Source organism: Neofelis nebulosa, chromosome 12, assembly GCF_028018385.1.
Source record: "Neofelis nebulosa isolate mNeoNeb1 chromosome 12, mNeoNeb1.pri, whole genome shotgun sequence".
NCBI lineage: Eukaryota > Metazoa > Chordata > Mammalia > Carnivora > Felidae > Neofelis > Neofelis nebulosa.
In genome coordinates this window covers 68,841,168-68,856,729 of record NC_080793.1, presented here as the reverse complement: position 1 = coordinate 68,856,729, position 15,562 = coordinate 68,841,168, and the positions used below count along the sequence as shown (strand labels likewise).

General features: G+C 35.7%; 1 protein-coding gene across 6 annotated transcripts in view; it reads right to left on the bottom strand.

The window, feature by feature from the left end:
* AGTPBP1 (ATP/GTP binding carboxypeptidase 1) overlaps nt 1-15,562 on the bottom strand; it is a 164,401-nt gene that overhangs the window by 107,979 nt on the left and 40,860 nt on the right. For 5 of the 6 annotated variants that reach the window (XM_058695567.1, XM_058695566.1, XM_058695563.1 and 2 more), the window contains exons 4-8: nt 11,814-11,881; nt 8,616-8,679; nt 8,025-8,171; nt 5,726-5,857; nt 2,894-2,987 (exon numbers count right to left, since the gene is read on the bottom strand). In XM_058695567.1, the coding sequence (XP_058551550.1) occupies nt 2,894-2,987; nt 5,726-5,857; nt 8,025-8,171; nt 8,616-8,679; nt 11,814-11,881 (505 nt within the window). The remainder of the gene's footprint in view (nt 1-2,893; nt 2,988-5,725; nt 5,858-8,024; nt 8,172-8,615; nt 8,680-11,813; nt 11,882-15,562) is intronic. The other variant, XM_058695568.1, reaches the window with a different exon arrangement.

Here is a 15,562-nt window from a genome sequence, read left to right as displayed (position 1 = left end):
TCATTACTACATTAGTTATCGAAACTAACTACACTGCACTCATAGGCACTGTGATCATTATAAGAATCATCTCAGGGCGCCTGGGTGGCTCAGTCAGTCGAGCACCCTGCTTCAGCTCGGGTCATGATCTCATGGCTTGTGGGTTCAAGCCCTGCGTCAGGCTCTGTGCTGCGAGCTCAGAGCCTGGAACCTGCTTTGGATTCTGTGTGTGTGTGTGTGTCTCTCTCTCTCTGCCCCTCCTCTGCTCATGTGTGCGCACGTGCTCTCTCTCAAGAATAAACATTTAAAAAATTTAAAAAAGAAAAAAAAAGAATCATTTCATTAAATCCTCAAACCAAACTTCTGATGTAGGGGTCCATGTATACCATTTACAGACAGGAAACCGGGGCTTAAGTAAGGTAACCTACTTCGTACCTAGAGCCAATCAATGACATGCAAATCCAGTTCCGCCTGCCTCCAGAGCCCACTCACTACACTACACCAATTCTATAAGTTGGTTTTACTACTTGTGATACAACCATTTTCTTTGTTTTGTTACATTTCATGAGATGCTCTAGGACTGTGTATGATCTCTGCATAAGTAAATATGTTAAGACATCCCACCAAACAATATTTAATGAATGTTAAATATGCACAGTCAGCTCCATTTTCTAAAAGGGTAAAAGCTGAAATATTTGACCTTTATTTAAAAAGAGTGGAAAGACTGGAAATGTTCTGAACTTATTTGTAAAATGTGGTAAAATAGTTGATGTGGATAAATTCTTTCTCATAAAAGAACCATAGCTAATAAAAGTAGAAAGAATGAGAAAATTAGAAAAGTCACTATTCTGCAACCCCTAAAGAAATAATGGATCTAGACAATGTCATGAAATACTGCTAAATTATTAGGTGGAAAGTAGAGCCATCACCTAAACTCAGTGACCTCAAGTAGTACAAAACAGAGTACCCAGCACATCTGAAACATTTTGATCAGAAAAAATGAACCCAAATCTAATCAATCCTCTAGATCTATCAGTCTACAGGAAATTCAAGGGATATACCTACATGTTAAAGGACCCCAGGATACAGTCATCTTAATCCAGAATGTTGGGACAACCTACAAGACATCACCCAGGTCCTTCAACAAATAAATAAAACAGAACCAAAAAACAGGGGAACTGTTACTGACTGTTAAAGATTATGAGACACAGCAATCAAATAAAATGTACAGATTTTATTTGGATCCTGATTGGAACAAGTCAACTGTAAAAAAAGACATTTCAAAGACAATCAGAAAGTATCAGGGGCGCCTGGGTGGCTCAATCGGTTAAGTGTCCAACTTCTGCTCAGGTCATGATCTCACAGTTTGTGGGTTCGAGCCCCGCGTCAGGCTCTGTGCTGACAGCTCAGAGCCTGGAGCCTGTTTCAGATTCTGTGTCTCCCTCTTTCTCTGCCCCTCCCTGTTCACGCTCTGTCTCTGTCTCAAGAATAAATAAAAACATTAAAAAAATTTTTTTAAATAAAGGAAGTATCAGATGATATTAAGGGATTATTAATACTTCTGGACAATGAAACAATATTCTGGAAACACTAAAAGGAAAAAGTTGTGTCTGATGATAATCATACTAAAGAATTCACAGAACAAATGTTACAGCCAATATTTGCTTCAAAATACAGAAAGAACGAAAGAACGGAAGGAAGGAAGGAAGGAAGGAAGGAAGGAAGGAAGGAAGGAAGGAAGGAAGGAAGGAAGGACGGACAAGGAAGGGAAAGCTGAGATAAAAATGGCCAATGTTGGTTACTGCTGAAACTGGGTGGTGGGTACATCACAGGGTGCTATTCTAGTTCTGCACAGGTCTGTAATTCCTCTAGTCTATTTTTGTGTAGGTTTGGAAATTTCCTAAATGTGACAAGGAACAATGTGTGTGTCCCGTTTGGATTCTGATTCAAACAAACCCATTAAAAAAAGGGCATTTTGAGACAACAGGAGAAAAATGAACACAGAATAGATTTTAGGTTATATTAAGGAATTAATAATTTGGTTGAGTATGATTTTAGTATTTTGGTTATTTAAGTCCCTATTTAGTAGAGTTAAATACTGAAGTATTTAGGGAAAAATGATAAAATATCTTGGATCTTTTTTACAGAAATATATATATTTGAATTTCATATATGAATAAAATATATGAATGGCATCTGGGATTTGCTTAAAAATACCTCAGCATAAATAAAAGTATAAAGGGGGATTAAATGGCAGAATGTTGATAACTGTTGAATCAAGTAAGTGATTAATAAACCTAATTCAAGATAATCATTCTAATATAATATAAACTCCAGGTATCTTTGAAAAACTCAGTATTTTTTTTAAAGAATATGGCTTAAGAAAAAAATACTAAATATAACCAAATAACTGGAAACTGCTTTCATTTTTGAGGCTGAAAGACCTACAAATGAATAGATATATATCTTGGAATATACATATCTCAAGAAAAAAAAAGACATTATTTTGACAAAAAAGAAATGTATAAATTTAAAATATGTTCAGATAATTGTGAGAATGAAGGATGCAGTCACTGAAAGACTGCAAAACTGGGTAGGGGATATAGTAGGCATCCAATAAATGTTTCTGAATGAATGCTACTCTGTCAATGAGGTTTTTCCTCTTCTAGTATCTAGGAATGTTCTACGTCTAAATTTCCATAACACTATATTCAATGACTTTAAAGCTTTCTAATTTTGATACACCTCTGAAGATTAAACTTTATATTTTAAAAATCTTTATCATAATAAAATCACTAAGAACTAAGAAAGGACCCTCGATACAATATAACTCAACCTGCTGGTTGCGCAGATCAAGAAGAGGCCCAGAATAACAAAAGATAGACCTCTATTTATCCTCAAAGCATCTACTCACTTCATGAGACCCGAATTCTTCTTACTAAATGGTCCAATGATTTTAAACAGCAGCTCCACAACTCCATTTTTCCCTAAGGATACTGAATTCACAGCTAGGAGGGAGAAGAAAAAATGTAAAATGATGTTAAAACCTCAATAAATAGAAATGTGTATTCTTGGTAATACATGGCCAAAAACATACACAAGTTCTGTAGCAGATATGAACTCAAGGCCTCATGACATCCACCTTAGCCAATCACTTGAAGGGAAGATTTGGTTGGGGGTGGGGGGGGGGGAGGGGGAGGCAGTTATTTACTACCTTACAGGGAAATTATGAAAGAAGTTATATAAAACAACACAATGTTATTACAAAAAAAAAATAGTTTTAAATTGCTCTGTTTGTTTCTTCAATAAATTTAGAGAACTCTTAAATACAAGGTCATGGAGATTCAAGGACAAAAACAGTGAGAACACAGTAGAGAGGAGCATGACAGTAACAATAAACAAATCATTACTACATTATTTTCTAAATAACTAAGAGTTGTAAGCTGTTTAGGTTACACCTGTGTGGAGCCCCAAATCCATAATGAAACTGAAGGTATCTCTGTAGAAATTGATGCCTGGGCTCAGTCTTTACCAATGAAGAGGAGCTAGCAAGGACAGGAATTGCTGTAAGGGAATGTCTCTGGAGACAGGGATAACACGGAAAACAGAACAGAGTCCATGAACAGCACGGGTATAAAGTCACACATTAAAAGATAACAATATCAGGGGGTGACTGGGTGGCTCAGTCGGTTGAGCATTCAACTTCAGCAGGGCATGATCTTGTGGTTCCTGAGTGTGAGCCGCAAGTCAGGCCCCATGCTGACCCTGTGGAGCCTGCTTGTAATTCTCTCTCTCTCTCTCCCTCTTTCTCTGCTTCTCCCCTGTGCACATGTGCTCTCTCCAGAAAATAAATAAATATTTAAAAAACTTAAAAAAGCAAGATATAATATCAGACAGAAGTTGTTAATTTGTTCAACTACAGGGAATTGCCCAAAAGGAACAACCAATCAGACATGCATTTTAAATACAGGTCAGATCCCACAGCACTGTGGGGGAGACAGATTTGAAAGACATGTAGATCCTGAGAAACTTAACAGAAGACCATGGCGGAGGGGAAGAAAAAAAAAAAAAAGTTAGAGAGGGAGGCAGCCAAACCATAACCGACTCTTAAAAACTGAGAATAAACTGAGGGTTGATGGGGGGTGGGAGATGGGTATTGAGGAGGGCACCTGTTGGGATGAGCATTAGGTGTTGTATGGAAACCAATTTGACAATAAATTTCATATTAAAAAAAAAAAAGAAAGAAAGACATTTGTTAGCAGGCTGTGGTCTACGTGAGAGGTGATGAGACCTCAACCAAAGCAACTGTGGTGGGGGAAAAAGAGGAAACAACTTCAGAGTTTCACACAGAATACACAATTACTTATCCAGAAAATTGTGCCTAACGTTTTAAACTCTGAACACATAGATTTTTAAAAATTATAGATAAACCATTACTAGCCTTCTAGTGGTAAATTCAGTATGTTGCCACCAAAAATATAAGCTTAAGTTTTGTATGATTATTTTAATTTCTTCTGTATCTAGTTTTCCATTATCCCTTCTAATTTTACCTCTGCCCTGTCTTCTTTTTTCCTTCATTGGGGTATTTGGTGGTTTTCCTGTTTATTTTTTTAATTTTATTTGAGTGTAGTTGATACACAATGTTACATTAGCTTCAGGTATACAACTTAATCATTTGATAAGTTTATACATTTGGTATGTTCACCATCAGAATAGCTACCATCTGCCCCATTACATCACTATTACAGTATTATTTTAATCCAATCAATTTATTTTTTACATCAACTGGGTGTTCTTTTTCCTGTACTTTTCCTGCTTTTTCCTCTGCTTTCCTTGTGTTTATTGCTCTCTTAACTTCTTTGGTTAGAAATCCAATTCATTCATTTTCTTCTGTTCTTTTTAAATTATCTAGTGTTAATTCTTTAAGTGGTCAGAGCTATTTTCCTATGAGCTCACCTTTAGCCATAGTGTCCAAGTATAGCTATCGACAAATACATATACACGCACATTTTTATACATACACGCAAACACACACACACATCTCTACCACTTGGACTATCATTATTCTACAATGATATTCTGCCATGATATGGCAGAATCATGTACTCTCCATGTACATCATATCATGTACTCTACAATTTCAATTTCAAGGTGTCTTGTTAACCACTCCAATCCCATAGTCAGGGAATAGAAAGAAAATTCACACCTCCTAGGTTTGGGAGCTAATATTAGTGAGAGTGTGTGTGTGTGCGTGCGTGCTAGGAAGCTTTCGCTCTGTGATCCCTCTTCTCTGCAGCTTCCTCGGAGGCTCCTATACTATTTTCTTCTGTTCCACTACTTTCCTATTGATTGCTGAAGGTAATTAGCTCTAGGAGACTATGCTACCACATGCTTTCCCTCTCAGTTTTCCTCTCATCTGTGAAAATCCAAATAGGCTCAGCAGTTTTTCCAGCTGCCAACACTCACCTATTCTTCCACATCTTCCCACAGGCTGTCTATTCATCCCCTTCACTACAGGCTTTTACAAATGGCAGGAAATGAGAATTCTCAAGGTTTTGTCAACTTACCTTCCTACCAACTTATCACTTTTGTGGCAGTGGGGTTAGGAGTTACCAAGAGTCATATTAAATATTCTCTTTTCTTGTCTCCAATTTTTAGAGATTTATGGAGCTTAGGTACTTCCCCATTTGCATTTTGTGTAACTTGACAACACTGAGTCAACTAAAAGCAGCCCTAAAATACTTACAATTGGCAGAATATACTCGTAAAAGCTGAAGACAAGGCAAAACCAAGCGATGATTCTGCAAATTCTGTTTGACCAAATTCAGAGTTATATTCAGAGCTCCATTAATTCTAGCTTTCACTCCAAATTTTTTGTCTGTTAAAAAAAAAATGAACAAACACATTTTAGCCATGTATAACTTTTGAATGAAATAAAAATGTCATAAAGCAATGAAAATTTAAAAACTTATATTATGAATTCATATTATCACACATAAAATTGACCAGAAGTAACTAAAATTGGAATTGCTTTCTTGTATATTTTTTATTTACTTTTTATTTTTTAGAGGGAGTGTGCAAGCAGGGGAGAGGGGATCTTAAGCAGACTCTAAGTTCTTTCTGCAAGGAGGCTGACAAAGGGCTTGATCCCACAACCCTGAGATCATGACCTGAGCCAAAATCAAGAGTTAGATGTTCATCCGAATGAGCCACTCAGGCGCCCCTCTTACATAATTTTAAAAGATCCCTTAAACTTTTAAAACATGGCCTGAAAGAAAGTACAAAAGGGCAAGTTGAGAGGATAGCACACAGGGACAGAGGTTGAAAAAGCTCGACTGTCATGAAAGGAATAATTTAACTGCTCCACTACATACATTATTCAAAGGAACACCATCACAAGGTTAGGGAGAATTATAAAGAATCTAAATGTCCATTACCAATATTATTTATTTCATATTAACCATATTTTTCAGACTTAGAATATAAATTAATGAAAATATAAACAGCTTAAGTAAAAAATAATCTAGCAAATATTATCAAATAAGTTTCTAAAGGATCTAATTCAACACAGAAAAGGAGAAAAAGAAAAGTTCTGGATTTTTATTCTCACAAAGAGATTAAAATAGTCTAAGAAACAATCTGGATAACAAGAATAATGTTAAGATTTCAAACATAGACAATAAGCAGGACCAGCAAGCAGAGTTATTTCATTAACAACAGGAATTTTACATCAAAAAGAATTAAACTAAACATTCCTGAGGAAAAACTACTCCCATCTCACGGGGGGGGGAGACAAAAAGTATAGAAAGTCACTCAAAGAATTACAGCACAATTTCCCTGAATAACAAAAATGGAAAACTAGTACAAATAATAAAGGAGATACCACAAATTTAAAAGTACAGAAGACAATAAAATAAACCATAACTTAGAAGAGACATTAAAGAAATACAAATATAAATTCATAAATGTCTTAATTTCATGAAAAGCAAAGGAAAGCTCTAAAAAAGGAGGAAGCATGAGATAACAATAGTCATCATGAAATAAGGTTTTCTTGTTTTATTTCTCATTTACAGCAAAATCTCAGCAGGGAGCCCTTAAACTTCAAATATGAGAGCTAAGGAAAAATAAAAGTTGACATATTTCTTACATTAACTGAATATTTCTTTAAGTATTAAGGCCCTTAAGACAACTGTAAAATTAAAGTCATCTCAGAGATGCTTTGAGGGAACAATTGTTAAAAGTATTAAATATTTATACAGTAAGGATATGTATGAAATACATAATAATACACTGAATACACATATGTAAACACTTTTTAGAATAAACAGTTTAACCAAAAGCTTCAAAGTTTAAAACTCATAGGTACACCACAAGGCAATGGCAGAACTCTTAAAAAATTGCTATACTAAGAGTTCAGAGAATCATTTTAATCTGTGTAGCTAGACTACTATAAATTGAATTTAGGTTCTACTCCAAGGATGCCCTTTCTCTGTTAACCTAACCTAAATCACCTTTGTTTCAAATCCCATGTTTTCTCAATTTCTATTTTTTAACATATTGCAGGTCTTAACTGTTATAATAATCAGTCTTACAATATTTTATGTCTCTTTTGATCTTGACTAGGTCATAAGCTTTTTAAGCACTGAGACTGTGCAGTACAAATATGACTATTAATGAAAAGTGAACACATTTCACCTCCATGTTCCTCAAAGCATTTCCATACATACTCCCTCCTTCCAGCTCCAACAAAATCCATGCTATATGTGCCCTTTACACACATACAAATGCAGGCACACATACACTAAGACACACTTGTGATTTTGACATATTTTTCTTCCTTTTTTCCAACCTATGCAAAGGCACTCCTCGTGAATTTTGGATCTCCCATTCTTGCAGGCTACTGCAGTTGACTGTAAAAAGTAGTCCATAGCTAAGACTGAGAAAAAGCCGTACCATTTTAGATGTTCAAAACTGACCAAGTTTCAAGGCACACAGAATCAACGTCACAAATGGTTCTATGATGAACACACAAGTGAAACCCTTACCTTTTGGTCCAATCTTTGCAAGAATAGAATGAATCTGCACCATTAACTCCTCGTTCTGGGGAGATTCTTTGCTAGCATTCGTAAGTAACTGCAACAATATTTGTGAACCACCTTTGGCGACCAAGAAACTCGCTCTTCGACCTCCACCTAAAAAAAAAAAAAAAAAAAAAAGATTGTTTTTAATTGTTTAAACAGCAAATCCTCCCATAACATATTAAAAACATCACAACTTGTTAGCATTCAAGAAATACTTCAAGTGATGACTTCTGAAATCAAATACCTCAAAATCAAATTTTCTTTCATTTCATTTAGTATTTTAGTTAGAAAAACAGCAGAAGGAGTAAATAAAAGTGATGCCAAAATGCTACACTCAAGGCTCTGGAAATGGGTTTTGGAGTGGTTTGAGGGATACTGGAAGATCCCTCAAGTCAAAAACAAAGCAACAGTAAGAGTATGACATTTCAGCTTCCAAATTCTGATACTCAGAACTGTCTCTATATGAGTATCAAAAAATTCCAGATAAAGTACACATAATACATTGTTGATCACTGTTTACAAACAGAAATTAGACCAAAGGAAACAAAAACTTACCAGCTGACACCAGCTCAACAAGAATGCTTAAGATATTAAGTGTAGTTTGAAGATCTTTCGTGTTCTGAAATAAATAGTTTATTTGCTGTATTAAACCATTGTAAATCTGTGATTCCCAAACCTTTTCTGTTCCTGTTGTGAACTACATATAGTTTTACAAATGACCCTTCCAATTTCTCTGAGAACAAATGTATCTGGGCTTCCATTATTCCCACTCATCACTTCAGGAGCTTCTTCTTGCCCAGGAGACTGTTTGCAGGTCATCTGAGCTATTATTTTCTTAGTACCAACATTATTACAAGAGGAATTCATTTGTCATTTGAATTCATCACCTTCTACCAAACACAAAATACAAATAAATGAATCAAAGTGTGAAAGGCACTACAGTGTATATATATGGTGACTACCCAGTCACCTAGCTCCCCTCACAGAAGGCAACTGCAGTACCAGTTGCTTGTGTATCCAGCCGAAGATAATGTGCACACATGAAAGAAATCCACGTAAATGGAGGTGCATACACAGATTTCTACAAATGATACTGCCCTATGGATACTATTCTATACATTGATATTTTTATGTATGAACAAATGGTTTCTGAACTCTTTTTTAGGGGCTACAGGATATAATCCATTATATATGGTGATGCCATTGTTTATGAAACCAGTCACCTACTAATGGAGTATTGAATTTTTCAAATCTTTTGCTATTAAAAAACTAACAAAAAATTAAGTACATGTTTATACGGAATCAAGTACATCTCCATATGGGACGAATTCCTGGAGTTTCTGGGTCAAAGAATCTGAGCATTTACTTTGATGAATATTACTAAATTGCTCTTCATGGAGTAATTTACACTCCCACCAACAATGTGGAAGAGTATTTCCCAAAGTCTGGACAACCAATCTAAGAAGAGAAAATGTTTAAATACTTTCCTTTGGTTACATTTCTCTTATTAAAAGCGATGCTTGGATCAAGAAAACCACAGATAAAGCAGAATTATGACCTACTTAGAGAATTGCTTCACCCCCAAAGTAGAGGAATGTTACAATGTTTATACAGAGGAATTTCAAAAGTGCTGTGTATCAGTGACTGGCAGGAGTCTCTTACTCTTCCCCTTTCCAAAAGAGAATGAGTGTTGTCTCTGCTTCACCATTTTAGCTTATAGACTAATGGAACCAAAAGGCCACATCTAGACCAGTTAGAGGATTATGCATTAACCAGAAACCCTTGTCTTAGCATTGGAGATATTAAATGGACCATCAACTCACTAGAGAGGAATCTGAAAGAAGAGAGGGCCAGATAGACATCTGTTAAAAAGAAGAATGGACTATGGCAGAATATTATTACGTGTTTGGCAAACTGATTTCATCTTCTTCCTGGGTACACAGTCAAACCACATTTTCCAGCCCTCTGTAATTAGGTTTGGGCCATGTGACTGAGCTCAGGCCATTGGAACCTGAATGGAAGTTGTATTGTCATGTCTAGGCCTTACCCAGACAAGTCTCCCATATGTAATTCGCCACCTCCCACCCCTGCTGACCTCAGTAAATTGTGATAAAGCAAACAAACAAAACAAATGGTGTTCAATCTCAAGTGCCATTTGTGTTTCTTTTCCTGGGAACTGTCCAGAACGTCTACACATTTTTCTATTGGGTTACTGATTTAATTTTTCCTTACTCATTTGTAAAACTTCTTTATATGTTAAAGAAGTTACACAAGTTGAATGTTTTTTCCTCAGTTTGCCAAGTGTCTAGGGTGTTTTTTTCCTACGTACTTTTGTTAATGGAGTTGAATTTATCCATATTTTCCTTTATAACTCCTGAGTCTTTTTTTACATTAGAAAAGCCTTCCAGGGCACCTCGGTGGCTCAGTCAGTTAAGCGTCCAACTTGGGCTCAGGTCATGATCTCACAGTTCGTGAGTTCAAGCCCCATGTTGGGCTCTGTGCTGGCAGCTCAGAGCCTGGAGCCTGCTTCAGATTCTGTGACTCCCTCTCTCTCTGCTTCTCCCCCGCTCAACCTTTGTCTCTCTATGTCTCTCAAAAAATAAACGAACATTAAAAAAAATTTTTTAATAATAAAAAAAAAAAAGCCTTCCCTGTTTAAAGATTATTTAAAGATTTCTCCCATTACTTCCTCTAGTATTATGATTTTATTTTCCAAGCTTAAATCTTTGCTGGATATGGAACTTACTTTGGTGTAGGAAGTAAGGATCCTCTACACTCTACTAAGTGGCTACCAATCTATCTGAGCTCCACTTAGTAAGTAATCCCTCCACTTCTCACTGATCTGAAATGCTACCTTTCTTAGATGATATTAAATTCCCATGTGATCTTTATTTATTTCCAGAATTTCTATTACACTGATGTCTATTACTCATGCACAATTTCTAAGCTATCTGAATTACTAAAATTTTATAGTGTTCTTTGATATTTGATGCAGCAAGTCTTTTCGCATTTCTCTCCTTTTTCAGAAATGTCCTTTCTACTCTTGCTTTTTATTTTCCCATCGGACTTTAGAAAGAAAACTGTTAATGTTTTTATTGAAATTACTCTAAACTGACGAATCAATTTAGGGAAAAATGATGTATCATTTTGAATAGAAAGTGATTCCTACCAAAAAACATGAACTTACTCCCAGTTCTTTTTTTTTTTTCCAGCTCTATTGAGATATAATTTGACATATAGCACTGTGTAAGTTTAAAGCATACAATGTATTCACTCCCCACTCTTAACACCGCACTGAATAAAATTTAAAATCCTGATTCTGAATATATCCTGCTGTTCCACCCAAAAATTTTACACTGTGATAGAAATTTAATTACTACCAACATAATAGTTATTCAACCAATACATGCAGTAAACTAAATCACAAATATATATCACCTAACACAATAAATGAGAATTTCCAATATCAATCATTTATTTCCAGCTAATGCTTTCTTATTACCAACTGGAATGGCATGTTAAAATTTAAAATATGGTTACATGATAATCATCAGGGAATATACTTAGAGGTTTACCTAATATATATTAGAATGCTTGTGCCACCGTTCCAAGTGATCATTTAAAACATAAAACTAACTTCCATTCATTGGCTTTACCTCTAGAATAAAACTTTTATATTTCATATATACATTTTTTCCTTCAGTCCTGGTTGGTATGAATAGTTATATTAATTAAAGCCTGTCAGCGATTTACCTCTAGGGTTGACAGCAGAACTTCCATTCCTGTAGAACCTTTGGCTGTCATTTCTCTCCTTGTCTTTTCTGAAAGGTATAAAAAAATTTTCTTCTAAGATATGAAAGAAAAAAATTACATATAATTCTGTTGTATAGCTAATGTAGAATCCACAGGACTCCATTGATTTAGTAAACATTCTAAATTGGTTCTTAGATGTTTCTCCCTCTGATACTGCTAATTATACTCTATGGGAACTTCCAGATCTCAGCTTACAAGACCTTCCTTGCATTTGATCACATTTCCTATCGTGAACTAGATGAATCCTTATCAATCCATCTGTAATCTTAAAATCAACAGTAAAGTGTAGATACCAGAACTGCAGGTGAGGTAGGAGTAGTAATGGTAGGCCTCTTTATTATCTTTATGACTAGAATTAGAAAATATTTAGTCAAAATTGGTGAAAACAAAAACCTAGTACCATTTTCAAGTGTTTTTACTGAACTATTTTAAAATTCTGAATTACACAAAAATACAAAACTAGGGAAGAGCTGCTTCTGCAAGACTCTGGAGATCAGATCACCCAAATAATCCCTTTTATCTCACTGAGATTGGGAGCAGGGGGAACAGTATACATTTTCCTCTATTTAAAGGTTTCTAGAGCTTCTCCACGATTCTTTTCCTTTGATTGACAAGATAAGAAAGGTAGAAAGGTAGACATTTAGATAGACCACACACAAATTATATGTACTTTACCTATATCACCTCATTTATGACTCACTTTAACTGTCCAGGAGAAAAATTACTATTTTTACAGACCAGAAATTTGAGTTCAGAAAGAAGAAACCTGTACAATGTCATTGAGCAGGTAAGTGTAACAGTAAGAGACTAGGTGATCCAGATGTTTCTGAACCCAAAGCTTACAGTCTTTCACTGATTTAGTGTATTTCTAAAAGAGCCACAGGAATCATTCCTTTATATAGGACTGTTGGTACAAGAGACTTGATGACCCTCTCCAACTGTTTCACACCTAAACATTAGTGCCAGAAATTCTTTTAATATAGAATGACAATGCCATTCCTTTCACATTTTGAGATTTTAAAAAGAGAACACAAATAATCCATTCTCAATACAGCACATATTACATAATAAAGTTCAAGAGATTGGTAATACCAAATGTGTTCTACACAGGGATGATCAAGGAGTCTAAGAGCAGAGTGAGCCCCGAAGCCCTGATAAGGGGAGGGGGTAAAAGTGAGACTAGGCCTTTAGAACATCACACTTCTGCCCAAAGCAAATCCTGTTCAACTTGCATCGTGAAAGAACGAAAAAGCCATACGTGGTATAATTCTGCCACATACAAATTATATATTTACAATTTCACAAGGAAATGAAGTGTAAGATGTAGACGACAAGTCACAAAATCTTGGGAAAAAACTCATTAGTCTGATACCCATCTGAAAATTCGGTTATTCTAAATTATAAGTTATTACAAAAAGGGACAAATGTGCTACAGAGAAGTTATAGTAAAATATTATTTATAATAACTATTAGTAACTACCTACAAAATAAATATGGAGATTAGAAACCATATTTTTCTTTAAAACAACAAACTCATGCTATCATGCATCATCTTGGGTCCAGATAACGAATTTTGTAAAACTTACAGAAGTCTTACAATCTGTTTAAATATAAACTTGCATAAGTGACTGTTCATCTCCTTACCCCTTGCCATAATTACTAATGCTTAGAAGAATGACAAATTTCTTTACCTACAAAAAAAGGAAACACTCATAAATATTCGTAAAACTCAATTCCCTTTTAAAAAGTATGTGATTCATGGGGCACCTGGATGGCTCAGTTAAGCAGCCAACTTCCGCCCAGGTCATGATCTCGTGGTTTGTGAGTTCGAGCCCCACTTCAGGCTCTGTGCTGACAACTCAGTGCCTGGAGCCTGCTTCGAATTCTGTGTCTCCCTCTCTCTCTGCCCCTCCCCCACTCATGCCCTGTCTCTCTCTCTCTCTCTCTCTCTCTCTCTCTCTCTCTCAAAAGTAAACATTAAAAAAATTTAAAAAATAAAAGTATGGGATTCCTCTGCTGACCCTTCATTTCCCTGGGCCAGCTGCCTCCATCAGTAAGCACTGAGTTATAAAATAAATATTGTTTAAATATCTATAATGTACCCTTGATTTAACCTTTTAAATAACACAACTGATTTACTATTTTTTTTTTACATTTATTTATTTTTGAGAGACAGAATACAAGTGTGGAGGGGGCAGAGAGAGAAGAAGACACAGAATCCAAAGCAGGCTGCAGGCTCGGAGCTGTCAGCACAGAGCCCAAAGCAGGACTCTAACTCACAAACCTTGAGATCATGACCTGAGCCAAAGTCAGACACTTAACCGACTGAGCCACCCAGGGACCCCCACAATTGATTTACTACTAAAGCCAAATGATTTTTCAATATTAATCACATAGAATAGTCAGAAGACTGAGATCTCCTCTACTAACAAACCATTACATTTCCACTTTCATGGAAGACCAAAAACTCTCCTTATTGTAACATCCACGATCATCTAGTTTATTCCACATGCTAAACAAAAACTAGGTGCCATACAGTTTTTTACTATACTCTAGATTCTGTCATAATCTAAGGAGGTTTCGATGTCAATGATTCAAATACCTAGCTGCATAGTTTTTTGACAACAAAACCCTTCTCCTTTGCTCTAATTTATCAACCCTTGCAATTCTTGTACCCCAAACTGTCCTACCTCTGTAATCTTAACCTACGATCTCCCTCTATCAGATCCCAGACTCCTAACACTCCTATCCTTCTTTCTTTTCGAAAGATTAGGGAAGTCTCACTGTCACTTTCACTGAAACTTCCTAACTCATCAAAGGTAGTGCTATTTTCAGGTAAAATCAGGTCTAGACTTAACCACCACAAAGCTTTCTAATTAAGTAAATGCTAAAATGTGCATTCTCTTTCCTACATCACAGTAAAAATAATGCCATAAGAATTTCTTCTCCTAGTTTAAAATTGTTAGTACCAAAAATTCACCATTTCCATCCTTATTTGGAAACACAAAACTACTGTTTTCACTTACCTCAACTCACAGCCATCACCATCTGCCCTGCCATAGCCCACAGCTATTCCAAACGTTGTACCAGTCCTCTACCTGTGGACTCTCAATCCCTGGGCCTCTGTTCCCAACCCTCAGCATCTATATTTCCCTCAATGAATTGAGACAAAGTGATCTGTTAAGTACGAATGAAACTCTATAAACAATTACCAAAATCCATATACTCATGTATCAAAGCCTTGACAATTTTGCATTCCTTTTTCCAGTCAGGGTATTGGAAGAGGATGTGTCCTTTTTACTACATTCTGAATCCCATCCTTTCTACCTACTTATAAAGCTATAGCTTCAACCTCCACCCACATACTGTTTTTTATTTTCCCATATACTTAACAAACCTTATTTTACCTTGCCTCTTTCTCTATTTCTTTGTTTTCTCAGTGAAACTCTCTCCAACAACAACAAAAAAAACTCTATACTCCCCATCGTTATTTCATTTGCCACTCATATTACAGCATACTGTAATCTTCCTTCTAATTCCACCACTTGAAAGTGCTCTTGTTGTGGCCAGTAATTTATTATCAAGTCAAAAAGGTCTTTATTTTAACTGGCCTCTCTATGTTACTTAACATTACTGACAATGCTTCCTCCCTTGGCTTTTTCAAAAGTCCTTCCCAGTTCTTATACCGC